This window comes from Liolophura sinensis, chromosome 1 (genome assembly GCF_032854445.1).
Source record: "Liolophura sinensis isolate JHLJ2023 chromosome 1, CUHK_Ljap_v2, whole genome shotgun sequence".
NCBI lineage: Eukaryota > Metazoa > Mollusca > Polyplacophora > Chitonida > Chitonidae > Liolophura > Liolophura sinensis.
Genome location: NC_088295.1, coordinates 31418911 through 31439456, shown reverse-complemented (window position 1 = coordinate 31439456; position 20546 = coordinate 31418911). Strand labels below are relative to the sequence as shown.

Below are 20546 nucleotides of genomic sequence, written 5' to 3'. Positions count from 1 at the left end.
GCACACCTGCCCACAGCACGCATCTGTTGCACAAAGTTCCAACCAGGGGGAGATAACTCACACAGCTCCTCCTGTCACTCAGTGCATTTCAAAACGAGGTTGTCCTCTAGCACGGTTCTTCCGTCGGGAGAAACGACTACATTTTCAAGATCATGATGCTGTCGACACTCGCTTTGCGGACAGGTAAAATTGTGATATAATCGCAGTTTAAGAAATGTTTCTAGAACTGCCGTGTAATTATGAGCTGTTCATCCAGCCAAATGATATTCTTTGTACGGTTGTCAAGTGCAGAACACGCATGTCCATAGTTCTAGTACAACAACAACATCATCAGTTTTGTCCTTGCCTCAGATCGTCAAATTACTTTAAATTTAGCTTTTAAATTAAAACACTCAGTGATACACTTACACTTTCAATGAAGTAAAACGCAAACATTGATGTCAGTATATGCACTGATTTAAATTTAAATTAGTTTTATCCAAAAATAGACATACATATGTAGAGATAGTTGCAGAATGTAACTCTCTGTATCGACCAAGGTGAAAGGAGAGTTACGGAGAATAACTGCTTCTAATGTGTAGGATCGATGGTATGCCACACTTATCGCACCTTCACAAGCATTAAATCTTCCCAAGCGTAAATCAATGCCAACCAAGTGGTTCCCATAGTCAACTAACCTGTTCTGAGTTTCACCGAACAAAAAGCAAATTTATGACCACAGTAATACATCTATACTATAAGTGAGCCCGGTTATATGTAGCTGTGAGATCAGTCAGCCATGCTCAAAGCTTAGCTTCCACATTAAGTACTTTGAACTGTTACATTCACTAATCTGAAACTCGATCCTGACATCTGTGCTGTTTCCAATGTGCCCATTACGCCAAAAAGAGAGTTGTCCCGTGATCTTAAAGTAAGTCTGAATTCAAATCACCTCATTACGTGGGAATAATAAAGGCCATAACATCGCAGATAACACAAATGTAACTGACGCATCTACTTGGACAGCATCAGAACTTTGCCAGCCGCCATTTTCAAATCACGTGACTAGGTTGCTAGGGTGGACTAGGGTGGCTGCTCAAGAATATCTTTTTTCTCAATATAATTGATTATACATTATTTCTGTTCATTATTAATGCATAAGTGAAGACTCCCAAGCAATTTGTCAATCGCCCTTAATTTAGATGGTGTACATCTCATTGGTTTCAATCAAATTATTCCACGAGAGCGGCCGACTCAAATTGAAAGTGGCAGTTAGTGAAGTTTGACTTGCCACCAATGTAACAAATACAGCTGTGTTGATTGTGATGTTATGGTCCTTATTATTCACAAATAACTAGTTGATATGAAGTAAGAATTACCGAAGGGTTACAGGTTTTTATAGTGTAGAGCTTTGACATGTTGAGGACAGCACATGCAGAAGAACAGGTTTCAGGTTAGTAAATGCAAGAGTACAGATCTGTATTTCTGAAAGCTAAACTGGGAAGAATGAAACAGATCTCAGATCTGGGTCATATGGTGGTGGCACAGTCAGATGGAAAGTCGATATTTAACTGGGTTTATTTTATGTGCACAAGAATTACATGTAGTTTATAGCAAAGATAACAGGCCTAAACCTTCTTTGAGTATAATTAAATGTAACCTTGGAAACTTGAACGACACTAGGCCAGTTGAAGAATAGGAATTTGGAGTCTTTGGTGGCTAAGATGTGCCAATATAGAGGCCACCCATAATGTATAACCCTCTGATAAAGTGTTTCAAAACTTGTCTCCAGATGTGAAAATGAACAGAAATCTAAATAGGTGGGTTGTGGATCTTTTGCAGCATCTACATTGAAGTGACATGAATTCCTTGAAATCATGTAGAGGAGTTACATGTGACTGCTATATGTATCAGATAAGAGTTTGTCAGACTGCCATGCTTAGTTTTCCAAAACAAAATGATCACACAGGTCAAGTGAAAAGCTGTACATGGATTTAGTCTTCAAAGTTGAAAATAAAGTGAATAAAAGTTGAATTTTACAATTTTTTTTTTATGTTGACATGTAGTGGTATTGATTGAACTCGGTTTGAAAACCATGGAAAGAAGTTGTGTTAAACAGTAGCAATTTAAAGGAAAAGAAAACATAAATGATGCCAAATCAGAAGAAAGAGTATGAAAACTTATTTTACAAATACAGTTTTTATTATTTTTTTTTTCATTTTTTTCTCTAAGGAGAAAAGGGTATGTGAATATGTTATTTTGGAATACTTCATCTTTGCATAATAATGTACTAAACAAGTATGTGATTCATGCGTAATAGATTTAACTAAATGCAAATTTGTTTATAGCCATACACTTGCATTTAATGTGAATTATGATAATATTTATGAATATATTAAAGATAAATATGAAAGAGATAGCCTGTGCAACAATCAAAGTTGAACATGTCACTAGATAGTCAAAGTGGCCAGCTTACCATTGTCTTCCACTTGTACTAAAATGGATTTGTAATCACTAAACACTGTACATTTGTGTGTGCCTGGTATGTTAAACCCAGTGTCTTCTGTAAATAATATGATATAAATAAATGTTGGACTTTGGGAGTTTTAATTTTTACAGTACAGTGTACATGTTCCATACTTTTTTTGTTGTGTTTAGGTGCTTTCCGGTCCCTAGCCAAACCACAAGCAACACAGAGGTAAATCAATCATTTTTGTTCTGCAAGTTGAGATTGTACATTCCCACTGCTCCTGTAGGATACTGACAACCTTAAGAGATTTACAGTTATCAACTGCCATCATGCTGTGATATTTGTCAATATAGTACCAAGGAATGGCGAAGAGCAAAGCCCTTCACCAGTGCACATTCCAGTCTCCAAAACCAAAGTGGGCTGCATAATAACCAGATTTCTGAAACTGTTCAGAATCGCTGAAACTGTTCAGAATCGCCTCATTGTAGCGAATTTCTGTGGCATCGCGACTGGGTTAACATTCAGGTTCGTTGGCCTTTTGGCACGATGACGGAATGTTATGTTTTCAGCTACAATGGGAGGCAGCCAGTAAAAGGCAGCGGGTTTTGAACGCTATGCCGACGCCGCATGGGTGTGGTGGGGTAAGTTATGGCCATGACAGTCGACTTTATTTCATCAGCGATAACTTGAAGGAGGAAAGACACAGTGATGAAATCCTGCACCTAAGTCATCCCATATTGTCTGGAGCCATGTGGTAACATCTCAGCACGACAGTGCCAGTCCCCATGTTGCTGCTGAATGCAGAGCATCTCTACAGGCTGAAAACATTAAAGTGCTTGCCTGACCAGAGTATTCACCTGATCTGTCCCCAACTGAAAACCTGTGGAATGTTGTCTACTGGCATGTTTGTTGGCAACTTCCAATTCTGGATAACAACGCAGAGTTAAGTTTGGCACTCACACATGAGGGGGAAAATATTTAACAAGTCACACTTGACCACCTCATCAGGCCTATGCGTCGACAACGTGTAATAGTGCAGCAGGCAAACGGGGGACATACTCAGTACTGATGTGTGGAATTTCCCAAACTGACCCCAACCCTGTTTACTATCCTGCCTCAACGTTACCACTAGCTGTCTGTTTCCATCAGTTATGGAAATGTATTACTAAGAGTCCATTTTATGCTCCCCTGAAAAATGGTATTTAAAGTAATTTGATAACACAGTTAATTTTATCAAAATATTGGGTGTTGCGTTAATATTTTTGTTCAGTATATTTTTTCCGTATGTTTCCATATAAAGAAGTTGACATAAAATCATTCCTTTATATTGGTATGAGTCGGATGATTTCCAGTATTTATCTTAGTGATATAATGAGAAAAGATTGATTTTCAATACAAATTTGTGAATCTGTCCAATCATTGACATGAACTTTACAGTATGTTGGTTAATCATTTAGTGATGAATTGGGAAGGAATATCTTGCTTTTTTGTGTTTACTATAGCATGATTTTAACTTTGATCATAAATTAAACAGTGTACATGGTATACTTTTCTGTCAGGTGCGATGTGTGGTTAAAAGACTACTATGAATTTCAACTATAAAATCAGTTATATTCTTTCCTTCAGGGCAATTGTTTTGGTGCAGAATAGATGTGCGTCCAGTGGATTAACCGAGCAGATAGAGAAATGGGATAGTGCCAACCAAATTTTCTATGGTCCTGAGCGCGACACTAAGAACTTCCCACACCCCGTGCAGCCAGAGACCAGTCCTCCTGTTCGTCTAGGCTTTATCCCAGACGCATGGTTCCAGTTTTTCTACAACAAAACTGGAGTGACTGGTAAGTGTCAACATTAAAGACTCACAGAGTGTGGTTTTACATTGACTGTTCATGACTCCATGGTATGTATACCTTGTGCCGTGAATGGTGACATGGACGTGTACACTTTTGTAGTTTGCTTCATTAGCATCAACGGCTATTTTGTAAGAGTAAACCTGAAAAGTCTCGTCAATAGAGTGAAGACAGTTGTTGAACTTGAATATCCAAGTTAAAAGGCCATACTACTAAAAGAAATTCAGAATTTTTGAGTTGGTTCAGCTAAATATGAAATTAAGTGCATTTGACTCTTAATTAAACCTCCTACAAGTATATTTTCTGAAAAAGGTCAATTGAGAAAAAATCTGTCACTGCTCTAAACTGTCCTCCTAACGAGTTAATAATATGCAATGTAAAGATTTCCTCGATGCAACATTTACTTGTGGGTCGCACATGTAAACAATATGATAGTTTAAAGCGAATTATAAGTCTAGTAAACAAAATATGACCTTCCTTTCAATGTTTTATGTTTTATGAAGTTTTGGTAATTTCCAAAGGTCTGTATAGTGAACTACAGTAACATGGTAGACCGCATGATCACAACACAATATCATGTCTGACATTTTAAGTTCGATGGACATCTGGGGTAGTCTAGACAACCAGAGGACGCAACTGACCAAAAAAAAAAAAACAGGCTTTCTAAATGCAGCGACTTGAGTGACTTGGTGGTCAAACGTAACCTCTGGGTAAAACTGAAAATGTGATTGTGCACTCAAAGTCAGATGCATGTCAGTAGACTTCTGGAAGTCTCAACTTTGTGTAGATGATGTCTAAAATAACAGCGCATTATTTTTGACGGCAGCAGTTCGTCCCTTTAAACATGGAGTTATTTTTGTTTTTTCTTGAATTTTTAAGATGTCTGATGTGTGTGGTTGGGAAGGGGTGGGGAGATTAGGGAGTCATGTCTGGTGTCTCCAGCATTGCATCCCATATGGCATCTCATCAAGGTACCCTTGTGATACCTTGAATTCGACTTTAAACCCGAGGCAGTCAATCCCAACCATACAGCTGAGTACTGAGACTGAACTCATTGTTGGTGTCAGTAGTACATGTACAAGTACGAGCGTGTAATGTTAGAGCTGGGACACCCAGCACTTTGTAGGAGGGAGTGATCTCATTGTCCTGTACAACATTGGGTGATGGTTGACTGAAGTTTTTTGACAAACGTCATTTTGTCTGGTAGAAATTGTGAGGTCCATTTAAAAGATGAAATACCCTGTTGTGTGACCTTGTTTCAGTACAAGAAATTTCCGCTCTCAGCAATACCGTATTAGTGACGTGTCTGAGTACAAGCTATCATATTTGCTAACCTTTGTAAAACAAAAATGTTTCTCATGCTGATTGACCCTTAGAGCTTTATACATAGTCCAATTTCTGTCACCTAGCCACTGCATATCATGTTACTTGGGCTCTAAACAATTAACTGGGTCATCACGTATCAAACACAGATGATGTCTTGGCTCCCATTCATTCATCCTAGTAGCATGTGGTGTTTTATGCTGTTAAAAACAAAACATGGTTAATCTAAGTACGCATGCGGAAGTGACACCATAGATGGCGCTGTTTGTAGATGTCCCCACATTATACATGTTCAGTCAGTGGGAAGATTTAGGTTTGTCTCTGTCATGTAGACGTAATTTTGTGAAAGTGTCAAATCGGCGTAATCATTTGAATTTTACATTCAGAGCACAGTTGAGAGGTTTATTTAGTTGAGGAGAACAAGTAAGGCAAGAAATATATTGAAGCAAAGATCTTATTATACATTCTACTAATTTGTCAGCCTGTGATCTGCATTTAATATCTCCCTGAAAACCAGAAAACTGTCTGGTACAAAATGTTAAATGTCAGGCACAAAGTCATTGGCACCTGACTCAAATATTTATTTACAGGCTTGTCATCCATGAACCATATTAACTGCTAATAGAGTTAGGTAATACCTTACACTTGTTAAATGAGTTGGGGGAAATTCATCGAAAAATCTTCCAGACCTGGATGAAATGCATTGATAAGATCATACATCTGTTTCAGGTCCTTATCTTTTCGGCACTGGTTTGGTTCTCACTTTGCTGTCTAAGGAAATCTGGGTGATTGACCACAATTTTTCTGAGGTTATTGGCTTCTGGGGAGCCTTCATTTTCCTCACCAAGAAATTGGGACCTTTTATGAATAAACACTTAGACCAGTCTGTACAGGTAAGTCTGTTGGTGTCTGTACAAGTAATTCCTTTGGGCTTGGACTAAACTATACTAAAGTTACCAAAAAGCTAGTATTCATCTGAGAAGTCTTTAACCCAGGTTTATAGTCCAAAGGTGGACTATGACCATGATTTTAAAATTTGTTGTCTTGTTATTTGTACTCAAGTTGGTTGGTTGATCAAGTGTGAGAAAACAATAGAAATTAGTCGAAAGGCAATTTTGAACAGTCGAAACTTGTAGATACATCATACATGTCCGTTCAGTTCTTAGTGAATACTTTTTTCCTGCAATTATTTTCTCAGCATACATTGTTGTATTCTTCAAAGCAGCCCAGCACATTGCTTTTCTACTTTCCAATATTTCACACTTCTAGTCTCCTAATAGTTTTCATTGTATAGTCCCTCAATCCTAGAATTTCAGTGTTACCAGAAACCACTGTGTGTACACAACATATTAAGACATGGGAGGCTTCCCTAGCTGAGGGGTTAATGTGCTAGTACAGCACACTGACCCAGGACCCCGATGTGAATTCAAATTCATCTCAGACTGGTTTTTTCTCCAGTCGTAGGTGGAAAGGTCGCCAGCTACCTGGGGATGGTCATGGGTTTCCTCCGTGCTCTGTCCTCTTTCCTCCCAACATATTGCCGACTGCTGTCATATAAGAGAAATATTCCTGAGTACAGTGTAAAAACTCCCATCAGATAAATAAATCCCTCAATCCTGGAATTCCTATATCACCAGAAACAAGTGTTTGTACCCAACTTATTTAAACATAGTCACACATGTGTGAAGCTGTTTCAGTCATGTTTAGTTCAAGTAGCATGTCAGTGAGCATGCATTTCTGTACTATGTGTGCTGTGTTTACATACAGGCGGTGAGAGAGGATACTTATGAAAGACCTCTAGCTGAAGGAAAGGTGGCCTTTGAAAACACAATAAAGGAAGCAGAACTAGACATCTGGAGAGAAGATGGACAGAAATATATATTTGAAAGTAAAAAGGTGAGCCTGATCAACTTTAAGTGCTGAAGCAAACAGTTTCAAGTGTATTCAGAAGACCTGTTTTGTGGGCCTTGCTGGCAAAACTGGTCGATGACACTCATGTGGCTTTGTATGTGATCATACATGAAGTTCATTGAAGATCACTTTCCTGCCACCAATAAGGCGTGCCCTAATTCTTCAACCTTTTCAACCCCCTCTGCAACCAATATTTTGAAACATTCTGAGAGAACTTTGGGATGTACAGAAATAATTCGCACCATTTTATGAAGTTTGCATCTGTAATGAAAGAAACATATCATTTTTAGCATCATTTTCATAATAATTGTTTGCATAAATTCCTCTCAATAAAGTGTTTCAGTGGTTGTAAAGGTCGAAGGTTTACAGTACGTAACTTTTTTTTTCGTCAGTTACTTGCCAAATTCCGATGGTCCTCTATTGGGCCCGGGCACTCTGATTTTCTTCACTCTTTGAACTGTCTGCCATTATTTAAGTGAAAAGTTCTTGAGTATATAGTTAAACTCCAGTGAAAGAAATTTAGAAGAGATTTATTTTCTTTTCACCTTTGTAATCTTAATGATGCCAAGGTGGTGCTTTGTCCCAATCTTCCGCAAACATTTCAGACATATCCAGTGATATATATTGATTGAAATCAGGTCTCTTATCGTTTGATTTAATTTACGTACATGTATATATGTGTCTGTATTTGTAGGAGAACATTGACCTTCAGCTAGAGGCCATCTACAGGAAAAGGTTGCAGGAAGTGTATCAGCAGGTGAAAAGGAGACTGGTATGTACTACTGTACACCTACATGTATCTTGTGAATAAAATCAAGCATTAATGCGTGCGAGAATTAATCTGAAAATGATTTATGTAAAGTCTAAAATATTGAACAGATCACCTTCCATTTTTACCACAAGGCTACAGAGGAATGTGAGAATGTATCAGTGTCCACTTAAGGGGATTCAGCTAAGTACTGGGTGTGTACAGTGTAATTACCTGAAGTTCAACATTTTTCAGGTGATGCATTTTGCTTAATTGTGATTGATTCCTCCACCTTTTAGATCCACTTAAAAGTTTTCTTGTGAAGTTTCATTAGTTTTTTATCAGAAAAACTTCAGTGTGTGGCATGAAAAGTACCAAGGCCTGTATCTGGAAATGCCATTAAACATACCAAACTTAAATAGAGTATGTGTTTATGTGTTTGGATGCATTTGTTGTAATTTATTGTATTCATAGACACAACCCATCTCCATTAATGTTGCAGTAGCAGTTTGAAGCTTGTCATAACTAAGTACATGCACTTGTGTGTTACTTGAGACTAATGTGACAGCTGTTTTTAATTATGGCTTGAAAGATTAAACTAGTTGCTTTATTTTTTTGTTTGATTGGTGTTTTATGCCGTACACAAGAATATTTCTCTTATACAACAGTGGCCAACATTATGGTGGGAGGAGACTGAGCAGAGCCCAAAGGAAATCCACAACTGTCCATAGTGAATACTTTATAGATAAATAATATACATAGACTGGCTGACTGATCCCCCATGCGTGAAATTTGACATTTCAAGAAATTTCATGAAATTTCACGACTCTTTAATCCTGTACCTCATTCTTTATGAAGATGTTGATTGGCAGTTGATTGTAAATCTGGTTGCTACTCTTCTGTCTATGTTTCTCTGTGTGTTTGGTTGTAGGACTACCAGCTGGACATCCAAAACACCAAGAGAAGGTTTGAGCAGGAGCACATGGTGAACTGGATAGTCAATGGTGTAGTCAGCAGTATCACCCCCCAGCAGGTAACCCCCGCACAGTCAAAGATTGCATAAATTTCAGTTGTAATTTTGTGTAGAATAATTGTCAATTTCAGCGTGTAAAGCGAAAGATTAAGGTTTATTCATAAGTACATGTATATGATAATCAGCGAATTTACTGTTTTCAATATATATTTTCTTTCCATACGTGGTACCTTATATTTGGCTTTTGATAACGCAAAAAGCTGTTTGTGATGTGATTCATTTAATTTCACATTTCTATGTGATATTTAATAGTAATAGCTGCCTTTTTTTTTTCCCACAGGAGAAGGAGAGCATCAGCAAGTGTATAGCTGACCTGAAGACCTTATCGGCATCATAAGGAAGCCATTTTAGCTGATTGTTATGTGAATTACTAAATGGAGACCAGTACAGACTACACCACAATCTGTTTGACAAAGTAGTGTGACCAGACCTTTCAAGAGGGACATCATTTATCAGGACAAAACTGTCATTATAGCTCTTTATGCCTCGCACTTGTGTGTTTATGTAAATTAACAGTATGGAATAAACCTGCTATTCCCTTAGATCACGTTTTGTAATGTTTTGAAATACCCATATACATGCTCATACTTCGGCAGGATTGTTCTGATCATGTAAAAAGAGTTCCTCAGTAGTGGAGAAAGCAAAATGGCCTCTGCTGAAAGTTCTCGATCAGTGACGTCTTAAGTTTGCGACTTCCTGCAATTTGGACTTCAGCTTGAGAATATTTGTGAGATACCCGGCGTGGTCCTGTAGTTGTTTTCCAGACTGGTTTCTTCCATACATGACTAAGGTCATACAGATGAAATACCCAATAGGGATGTTCTGAGTTCGAACTCTTTTATTGATGAAGGTAGAAAAAGTCCAACAGTATCATGTGACCTGTCAGACATGTCAGGCAATTAGTTTTCATCACATTTACTACATGGGCTCCAGAAAAACTTTCGCAGAAAGCAATTTAGATTAGATGAATGGTGAAGAAAATTGAGAACCTGACCGTTTTTGAATTTGGAAAGTTGCTAAAGGAACAATTAACCTGACACAGTAGGACTGTATTTACCTGTAATGACAGAAGAGTTCCAACTGGAAACTCCCCTAATCTATTGTCAGTCAAAGGCAGCGATAAATACGCGCGAAACTACAGTTGCAGTGATGTGTACTGTGGCACTACCTCCCCATCCCAATGCTAGACTTTACAAAGTATAGACGGTAATGTACAGAGAAGGCACAATGTGAAAGCAAGTCAACGAGATGAGAACATTGCTTAGTTTTTGGTAGTGAAAGTTGAATTTTTTACACTTTTTTATTACAATAACATTGTTGATTTGGTCAAAATGTTCATATCTAGGACCCAGAAATAACTTCTAAATCGGTATTTCAGATGTTGGCTTATCAGAAAGGGGTCAGTGGAATCGGTACCAGATACTGTCGGCACTGCTGTTGAGCTGCAAACTGGAAGATCAATTTTATACTCCTTGCAGCGCGTGAACTGCTCTTAACGTTCGCTTTACATCACTGCCACCACTAGCAAAACACAAATCTTGAACAACGCCAAGGTCACTGGGATCACGCTGATGAGACAGGAAATGATGTCATACAACACACTGTCTCAACCTCTGTCTATATACAGGCTACAAATGCATTCTCTTAATCTAAAGTGTGCACAACATGGCTGTAACAAACACATGAAACAATTTTATTGACAAATGCTGATTATCGTCGATGGACGGACATTAGTCATGAGGCTTAGCCAAAGCCAAACCACGTTTGTCGCACAGACTAGAAAGAGTGCGTAAAAATTCTCTCGATTCATAATCTTAGAGGAAACGCTATACAAGTTTGCAGCAAGGCTTTCCATAAGAGGAGGTTCATAGCTGAAACTTCAGAACTCGGCATACAATGTTCTGCCCGATTTCTTCACACCATAATGCTGGCCGAGGTCGTATACGTGAAATAGGCCTACTCTTGAGTACAACGTAAAACACCAATGAAATAAATAAATATATAAATGCAATTTTTCTTAAGCCTGGTCAAGCGCCTTATCACTGATTAACAGTAAAGACGTATGGAAATCTGGTACGTTTCTAGAAACAGCGGTGTTTTGTACTTTCACTGAAGGGGGTGAGTGAGTTGTAGAATAACTGAAGAACCATGACGTACAAAAAAAAAGTATTTCATGATGTCCGCTAGATTTGGGATGCAAATAATTTTCGAAATGCTTCCAACGTTTACCATGGCTTGTGTTTCACTGTTGGTGTTCTAGCGCCAAACCATTTAATCAGCGCTTATCAATAAATCTATTTTATGTTATACTTTAGAATACTTTATTTTTAGAATACACAGAATGGATGTGTTTAAAAAGTATCATTAGTAACAAGGTTGAGACAGAGTGTGTGTGCTTTCAAATTCTGACATCATTTCCTGCCTCATCACCGTGACCCCAGTGACCTAGGCGTTGTTTATTTATTTTTTTTCAGCACAAAATTTGCTAGTAGTGGCAGTGATGTAAAGCGACGCTTGTGCTGTAAGGGATATGCATGGGAAGATGTCTCTCCTCCCATAATACAGTAGTGGAAACATGGTAGGCCTATATGTCCAGATGAAATGGCAGTGTTTTGCGCTGAGTCAGCAAACAGCCCACAAACAGCCTCCCCCACACCCCTTGGCAGGTAAAGGCGACAATTAATTGTCCAGGACGCTCGTATGGTCTTAGTCGAACATTTGTTGAAGGACACTTGTCTTCTACCAGTGGGCATATCTTCATGTCACACGTGGGAAAATTTATCAGTAACTTACCATAGGTTGATGGTTTACCCTTGACACTGTTTTTCTCCACCTATAAACTTACTGCCAACCTGTAAACTTACTGTGAAAAAATCTTGAATCCGGCGTCAAGCAACAAGTAAATAACTGTAAAAATAAAAAAAATAAATCAAAAAGCTATACAGTCTTAATTGATATTAAAAAGTCCACTCAGTATTGCAATTGACCATTTTTATTGTAAGCCAGTTTTTTGTTCATGTTGTCCATTTTGCTCACGACACGATTGCATTTGTCACACATGAATATCTGTACTGCTAGTAATTGACCACGTAAATCACTTTTGTAAACGTTTTGTCAACGTATCGGTACGCTCTAACAGTTGTCTACATGCTGGATTGCTGGTAACAAGGACGTTTAATTAAACGTTAACTCCTAAAACAGTCTATTATGACCTTGATTCCGGCACCTGTCTTAGCCGCTTCGAAGGCGTCCAGTGTCTTCTCCAGGGGGAAGTGATGAGTGACTAGTGGTTTGACGTCAACTTTACCTGACGATACCATGTCAACTGCGGTCTTCCACCTGAAGAAACGATCGTCACCGAGTTAAGTTCGCTGAATTCGACAATAAATATTTTACAAGATATTACCGACAAGATTGATTTTGTGTTAAATTGTACCTTATCCGGAGCGTCTGGCCTTGGCCGTCTAATGAGCAGAAAATCACTCATTATAACGCATTTAAGTTAACTTTTAGAATTTTAGGTAGAGTTTGGAATGATGAACGTTCCCGAGACGAAAAATTCGATATTTACCTGAAAAACTGAATTGTTTAGATTTGACTTTGAAAAGAAAGGTACATTGTTTGTCAAGATCTCACTACTTATCAACAAAAAAAGGCCCCAATGACCTTGCAGTCAAACAATTCACCTTATCTAGACATCTGACCTCTTGTCATGCTGTAATGGGGCGTACAAAGGTAAAACATTGTAAAGAAATGAGACATGTTGTTGGCAGAAATCTGCGACCAAAGAGATACACTATAGGCCTGACAAAGGCTAGACATTTGATTTATCTATTTATTTCATTTGTGTTTTACGCCGTATTCAAGAATATTTCACTTATATAACGGCGGCCAGCATTGTGGAGACAGGAATCTGGACAAAGATCGGGGGAAACCCACGACCATCTGCAAGTTGCTGCAAGACCTTCCCTTGTACAGCCTCAGAGGAAGCAAGCATGAGCTGGACTTGAACTTACAGCGACCACTTTGGTCAGAGGCCTCAGAGTCAATGCGCCGCGCTGGCACGCTGACCATCTTGGCTACGGAGGCACCCGTTAGACATTTGAAATAGAAAGGTAATGAACCATGCTCCCATTCTGATGATTATGCACACTACCGTCTGGGAATCAAAGTCTGCATGAGGTTTACATTTATCTTAATAAATCACACAAGCTTGAGGTAAAGAACTCCCAGGTTCCTGGACCGGCCCCTGTAGATCCAGGATCAATCCTGGGTCTGGTTACAACTAAGACCTTAAAAGAGGAAGCTGTAGCTGCCTTGCTTGGCGTTCAGCAAATAGTGGGATAATGAAACGACTGGTTGACCCGTGTCCGTATAATGGCTCTGGTGGGTCGGCTTACTTGCCTTCGGTAAGTCGTCTTAGTGACGCAGCACTAGATAAAAGAGCGGTGGAAATCCGTCCTGCAACAAGGAAGCACAATACATGCATTCTAAGAGCTCTAAGGACTGAAAAATTGGCAAGTACGACTTTAAACCCTAAGCACTCTCTCACTCACTCTAGGTTCCTGGATAGATACACTGACAGTAATGAAGGTCTGGGAGTTGACAGCAATGATGGTGGGAAAGGTGATTGTGGAAAAATTGACAGTAATAATGGTTGCAGGATTGTATCTCACGTGTTGACGTATCGGAATGTAGCCCTCATCTCCAGTTCTCTAGAAATAAAATCGGACGCAGGTACAGAAGCACTGTGACAATGTCCAACCAACACGAGAATTCCACCGGGTTTCGTCGCCTAAAATGAAGAAGGAACCATAGTTAAGAATCATCCAGGTATAAAACATCGCAACCATTATGTATCCCCTAAACCGTTTGTACGTTGGTGAAGATACATTGTGCATGTCCTGCCCAACGTCCATGGTGACTTTGTCTTCACATCTCAAAAACTAGTATTCATCAAATTTGTCTACCAGCAGTGATATCAGTGGTTAACCTTGTAAACCTGTAAACCTTAATGAAACTTTGCCTTGATGGAAAACACGGATCCATCTTGGTAAGGGAACCACTGATTTTACTTACTGCAACTCCCAGCTGTATGGAGATTTCAGCACCGCTGCAGTCTACAGTAACGTCAGGTCGACCTCCGAGACCCGCGATGGCCCTTTGAGAGACCTCAGCTGGATCTTTCGAATCCACCAATAACGTGCTCGTGGCTCCTATTTTCTTAGCAAACTCCAGTCGCTTGCTGTCAATATCTAGCAATTGTATACGGAAAATGAATGAATCATTGAATGTTGTCTAACGCCACAATTACAGTATTTTAGCAATGTTGATGTAGGAAACCATATATATACATAAAAATATGTGCATGTTTGCTTTAGCCATGAGTTTAATGTTAACGTCTCAATATTCCTATATAGGCCTATACTGAGTGTATGCTTATGGGTGTACAGTTAGTACATGGTACATCTATACCAGTGTAGCTACACGGGACGACCAGCCACTAATAGGCAAAATACAATATATCCGTACATTTGCAATATAAACTAATTTCTATTTTACCATTTCTGACTACAGATGAACTTCGAATGAATCCAACCAATCCCGCCCACCCGAAGACAGGAATGAAAACGAATTAACACGCGAACAATCGTCCTATGCCCGACGTAAGCCTGCATGAATGCGCTGTCAGGTAAAAATTCGCACAAGTAAGCTATTAGGTAGAAAATCACTCTTCACTAACCTGTAACACATGTGGCGGCCACTCCCAGAGCTTTTGCTGCCAACATCACACATAGCCCGATCGGGCCTGCAGGGAAAGAAACAGGACATACAGTTTTAGTTGTGCAAACTCATTTATTCACATTAAAGTAGCAAAAGTAACACATTCGTTATTTCTACTCTACCTGCTCCACATACTAGAACTCGGTGTCCTAGAGTAACCTCCCCTCGCCGACAGGCATGAATTCCCACCGACAGCGGCTCAAGCAGGGCGCCCTCTACCATGGACAAGTTGTCAGGGAGCCTAAATCAAGAGAACCAAGACCATATATGGGTGTTTTGTGTCAATTTGGCAAATGATGACATTCGGGACATTCGGAAATTTTGGCTGATAATTCTGTCTTTAAAAGTATTTGCCAAATCGTGTCCAAGCTGGAGTGTTAGGCTTTCTCTTCCATGTCGAAGCCGTCTTGGGGACTTCCTAAATGCTAGAATTAACTTTGAAACGGGAAATAATTCAAAATGGAAAGCCTCACTGGAACTGGCGCATTCGCAGCTTGCATAGGTGGAGTAGATTTAGGCGGGACTTCATTGCAAGTAACTGGCTAATATAGGCTGTTGGTACATAAGGTACAAGTGCGGTTTATGGTAATCCGTATATCTGAGGATTTCTCCCTCGTCAAATTACTCTGTAACTGTTCGAAACATAATAGAAGAAAGGCATTCAATCAAGTAGTTATGAACGATGCTAAGCCATGTAAGATGGTAGCAAGTAGGCCTATATCAATTTGTATTCTGTAGAAATACACAAATGTATAAAGACGTAAATGTTGTTGTACTTGTAGCAGAAGTCGGCCGCGTGGGTGTGGTATCGAGCCAAAGCCCCGTTGTCAGGGGGCGTGGCTAGAAAGAAAACGTCTTGGCATAAATTATAGCGACCAGTCTTGCAGAAATCACATCGTCTACAAGGTACTCCTGGCTCAATTGCCACGCGATCACCTAGCAAAAAAAAATAATGTTATACAGATGCAACCTGCGGACATTATATGCAGTCCGTCAGAACTTGCCTAGAAGCAATATTTTCTGAGATATTTAAACAATGAAATTGTTATATATCCGACCACCGATGATAGTCGACATGAAGGAAGGGACAATGGAACCCAGTGTCTTATTCAGACTGCCATCTTTATTCATCTGCATACTCTCTAAGACAAAAGGGAACAGGTGACGTCAAACAAATCTGTCACGTGATATCTCTTGCGTAATGAGCATTTAGTACATAGTAAGTGATTTAAGTACACAATAAATTATGCAAACACAACAGAAATGTTTAAACAAAATATATATACATGTATATGTTCGGCCATATAGCGGATGCAGTATCGTATGTGTGGACACTAGCCTTTGCGACTTTTATGCACATATCCTGAGCGACGTATCTGGCACTAGCGTGTACAATGTTTAAATAAGACAACCGACCTTGCCATGATCTATAGCCTTTACGGGCAAGAATTCTATGTAAGCTTTTTAAAAAGTTATCTTGAAATAAGCATGATTTAAAGGGAAAAAAGCAGATTCTCACCAACTTTAAGACTGGTGACTCCATCCCCCACCTGGCTGACGATACCGCTGCACTCGTGGCCCATCAGCAGGGGCTCTCTTACCACAAACCTACCACTTCCGCCTGCCACCCAGTATCGGACGTCACTGCCACAAATACCCACCGAGTGCATACAGACCTGAACCTCTGCGGAAGACAAAAATCAAATGTCTTACGAATTACACTTACTTCTTCTTTGGAACCTTCGCTAGCCTTTCAGTATGTGATTTATTTATTTATTTATGCATTTATTTATTTATGCATTTATTTATATATGCATTTATTTTTATATATTTATTTGGTGTTTTACTGAAGAATATTTCGCTTGCGACGGTGGGCAGCATTATGGTTGGAGGCGGGCCATCCATGTACAAGAGGAAGCGACCATATTGGTAAGAGACGCTTGCATGGGTCATTGTGTTGGACTAGCACGCCAACCAATAGGTCACAGGGGCTCAGCCCTTTGGTGCGTGTCCTTTTGCATTGCACTCTTGCATACGTTTATTTGCAGGTTGAAATTTTGGCGGCTACACACTCTTGGAAGCGCGGCATTTCTAGGCCCCTGTTGTATACGAGAGACTGAAATTCTCACATCCATATCTTTTTTCAGTAAAGCATCACAGGTCAGTCAACAACAGGTAAAGGTTTTGGAATTGCAGATTTGGGGACAACTCGTCCATAATGATATGTATCATATGTACAAGAAACCGAGACAACCTACCTCCTGCAGCAGGTTGGGGAATGGGGCGATCCTCCTGTAAAAACACGAGAAAGGGTCAGTACTGATATTTTACGTTAGTATAATAATGAAGCCATAATTTCCTTCTTGTCTAATCTACTGTCTTTACGTTTGTCGCTTTTTGCAAAGTTAATTACAGTTAATAGACCGAATGTTTATGTGTTGTTCGTTTTACAACAATCGTAGTTTGTATTGGATCTGTATGCCTTTTCATCCACGTTCCATAACTGCATATTTTGGCTGTTACATAAACAATGTCTTACCAATCGTAGATCATCCTTTTTGTACAGGACAGCTGAGAGATTTGTGTCAGACATTGCCACTGGTCGGGTTTCCAAGACCTAAACATAGACAAATAGATGGCAAATTTAAAGAATTCATCTGTGGGGAGAAAAGTGTAAGATTTCACCCTAACCTTTGTTGATCTGCTTGCATGCTGTCAGTATTAGACATTTGAATCGTTTTGGTTGCATTATACCATCGCACTATATACTCAAAAAATGATACTGCCAACTATATAAGCAGAGGTTAGTACAAAGACAAGAAGTGTGATGCATATAGACTGAGACATCAGTGTTATACAACTTCAATCTGGTTCTTCCAGGAATAGTAGCAAGCACAGCGCGACTGAGATAGATGTATTTGCTTTCGACCTGAAAATTAGCCAAGGACTATAAACTATGAACTATAGCTTTATTTTCTTCTTACATATTATTTCTTACATATTCCATTGGAAACCGATATTTGAGGTAATTGTTTTGGAAATAGAGCTTGCGATTATCTACTCTTGGAACGCCCATTCATGCAAGGTCAACGTAGGGTACATGATTGTTGGAATTGACGCTTTCATTCGCCAGGTTGCGATGGATCATCGCACGCAGCAGCATCGCAAAATTGCTTCCCACAATGGCCTCATGGCTTCGTGTCGATACTCCTTGATTGACCACATGTCACTTTCCAAACAAATTACGATCGCATTTGATGGCCACGTCGTAAGCCCCGGTATAGTCTACATCCATCCCTTATTGACGTTGCGATGCTGCGAAACATTGACGTTACATATGCTGAGTTGATGATCTTATCGGGCATCCATGCAGGCTTGCAGCCCACGAGTGTCGTCAGTACTTTGTATTGAGTCGCCTACGTGTCACAGCCTATCACACGTACCACAAAAGTATGCCAATGTGCAACATGACAAAGAAAGGCTAAGATTATAGATTACAGATGGTAATTTTCATCTTCCATTCTTATCATGTGTGTTCCATACTGTTCAAAGATTATACTGTTATCCGATATAACTGATTGCCATTCTGTCACTCCCGCCATTGGTGTAGGGATTAAAAATTAAGGTTGTGGGCGGTTGAGGACAGGATAAAGCATCAAACCAGTGGGAATATTATTGATTGAAACTCTTGACCTCACAGAGATGGACTTTTTGGTGAACGTCACTGGCAAGACAAGCAAAGAAGTATTTCTTCTGTTCCCACTGCCTGGTCTTTGGCTGAGAAGGAGTGGACCTAACGAAAACATTGTTCATCACCAGGGAGGTGACATTCCTTCCCACCGGAAGCTAGTGGAAGATAATATTGCCTAGCTATGATACATGTGCTGCAGACATTCCTTGTCACCTGCATCTTCCTTACCTCTTTTAATTGACGATGCATGGTCATATGTACCTTTGTTGCATATGTGTAGGACTCCAATGTCGTTTTTGTTTCTTTAGGTGGATGATCTTTTTTTACCTTTAGCCCATTTGTTGTGGAAAGTTTTGTTCACGGATGACTGGTTAAGCTTTTGATGGAGAGAGGTTTGGTAGGACTGCATGACATCTTCCTTTTGGAGCAATTGCCTCAAATTGAATTTGCAATAGACACTTGTTATTAATGCTCTTCTAACGAGGATGTCCTCTTTTATCTACCACGTGGATATTCACTAAGTATCAACTTTGGGCTCTGTTCTGATTCCTCGCTCTAGCTGACGAATTACACATATGCTGCATGCTGGATCTACTGACTCGTACCTTGCTTCCAGCGTTGCATGCAGTTTGTATTAAATATAAACCCCACGTACATGTTTATATATATATATATATATATATATATATATATATATATATATATATATATGCAGTATAATATTATTGTATGTGCCAGGTTTGTATGGGTTTTCTCATACTGCAGCTTTACAAACTAATGCAAACATGCTGAATACTGTAGTATGTGTCATGTCTGTGTGGGTTTTTATCTACTGCAGCTTTACAAACTAATGCGCACATGCTGATATTGTAGTATGAGTCATGTCTGTGTGGGTTTTTATCTACTGCAGCTTTACAAACCAATGCGCACATGCTGGATATTGTAGTATGTGTCATGTCTGTGTGGGTTTTCTCCTACTGCAGCTTTACAAACCAATGCACACATGCTGAATACTGTAGTATGTGTCATGTCTGTGTGGGTTTTCTTCTTCTGCTGCTTTACAAACTAATGCAAACATGCTGGATATTGTAGTATGAGTCATGTCTGTGTGGGTTTTTATCTACTGCAGCTTTACAAACTAATTCACACATGCTGAATACTGTAGTATGTGTCATGTCTGTGTGGGTTTTCTCCTACTGCAGCTTTACAAACTAATGCACACATGCTGAATATTGTAGTATGAGTCATATCTGTGTGGGTTTTCTCCTACTGCAGCTTTACAAACTAATGCGCACATGCTGGATATTGTAGTATGAGCCATGTCTGTGTGGGTTTTTATCTACTGCAGCTTTACAAACCAGTGCGCACATGCTGGATATTGTAGTATGTGTCATGTCTGTGTGGGTTTTCTCCTGTCTGCAGCTTTACAAACCAATGCACACATGCTGAATACTGTAGTATGTGTCGTACCTACATATGTTGACACATACTGCAGATTCTTGCGGGTACCACTGTCTTGCGATTGCTGAACCGGAAAGTTCATTACGGTTGACGACTGGTATACGAATGTCTGTTTCGATGCCTAGAGCTACAAAGATGTATTTCTGCAACACCTATCCAGGGTTAATAACATAGCCCATTTTTTACTTGTTCATACAGGGATTTTTTAACCTATTTTTTTCTCCACCAAACTCACCTATTTTCCCACCACTTACAACGTTGAAGCTCCTGTAATACTGCAGCAGTTGGTGCTCAAC

The 20546-nt window shown here is 39.4% G+C and overlaps 2 protein-coding genes across 2 annotated transcripts; one reads left to right on the top strand and one right to left on the bottom strand.

Moving 5' to 3' along the window:
* Positions 1 to 87: 87 nt before the first annotated feature.
* LOC135481919 (ATP synthase subunit b, mitochondrial-like) lies at positions 88 to 9858 on the top strand. The gene is made up of 8 exons (XM_064761697.1): positions 88 to 183; positions 2638 to 2677; positions 4076 to 4287; positions 6352 to 6515; positions 7390 to 7518; positions 8228 to 8305; positions 9213 to 9314; positions 9595 to 9858. Exons 1-8 carry the CDS (start codon positions 153 to 155, stop codon positions 9649 to 9651), a joined length of 813 nt encoding a protein of 270 aa, XP_064617767.1. The 5' UTR covers positions 88 to 152; the 3' UTR covers positions 9652 to 9858.
* A 2447-nt stretch (positions 9859 to 12305) lies between these two features.
* Positions 12306 to 20388, bottom strand: LOC135461363 (sorbitol dehydrogenase-like). Its single transcript, XM_064738406.1, has 10 exons — positions 20260 to 20388; positions 17638 to 17715; positions 17357 to 17390; positions 16618 to 16782; positions 15875 to 16034; positions 15221 to 15339; positions 15058 to 15123; positions 14394 to 14569; positions 13991 to 14109; positions 12306 to 12653 (listed from the first exon to the last, which is right to left on the bottom strand). The coding sequence occupies exons 2-10, from the start codon at positions 17689 to 17691 to the stop codon at positions 12500 to 12502; spliced, it is 1047 nt and encodes a 348-aa protein (XP_064594476.1). The 5' UTR covers positions 17692 to 17715; positions 20260 to 20388; the 3' UTR covers positions 12306 to 12499.
* Between the last annotated feature and the right edge of the window lie 158 nt (positions 20389 to 20546).

What these genes read in the sequence shown, in the direction of transcription:
- LOC135461363 (XM_064738406.1), bottom strand. Translation starts at nt 17,691, where the DNA reads ATGTCTGACACAAATCTCTCAGCTGTCCTGTACAAAAAGGATGATCTA. An exon ending in GCGGCCGACTTCTGCTACAA is followed by an intron (nt 15,340 to 15,874) that starts GTACAACAACAT and finishes CTCTTGATTTAG; the next exon opens with GCTCCCTGACAACTTGTCCA. An exon ending in AGTTCTAGTATGTGGAGCAG is followed by an intron (nt 15,124 to 15,220) that starts GTAGAGTAGAAA and finishes CTTTCCCTGCAG; the next exon opens with GCCCGATCGGGCTATGTGTG.
- LOC135481919 (XM_064761697.1), top strand. Translation starts at nt 153, where the DNA reads ATGATGCTGTCGACACTCGCTTTGCGGACAG. An exon ending in ACTTAGACCAGTCTGTACAG is followed by an intron (nt 6,516 to 7,389) that starts GTAAGTCTGTTG and finishes GTTTACATACAG; the next exon opens with GCGGTGAGAGAGGATACTTA. An exon ending in AGCAGGTGAAAAGGAGACTG is followed by an intron (nt 8,306 to 9,212) that starts GTATGTACTACT and finishes GTTTGGTTGTAG; the next exon opens with GACTACCAGCTGGACATCCA.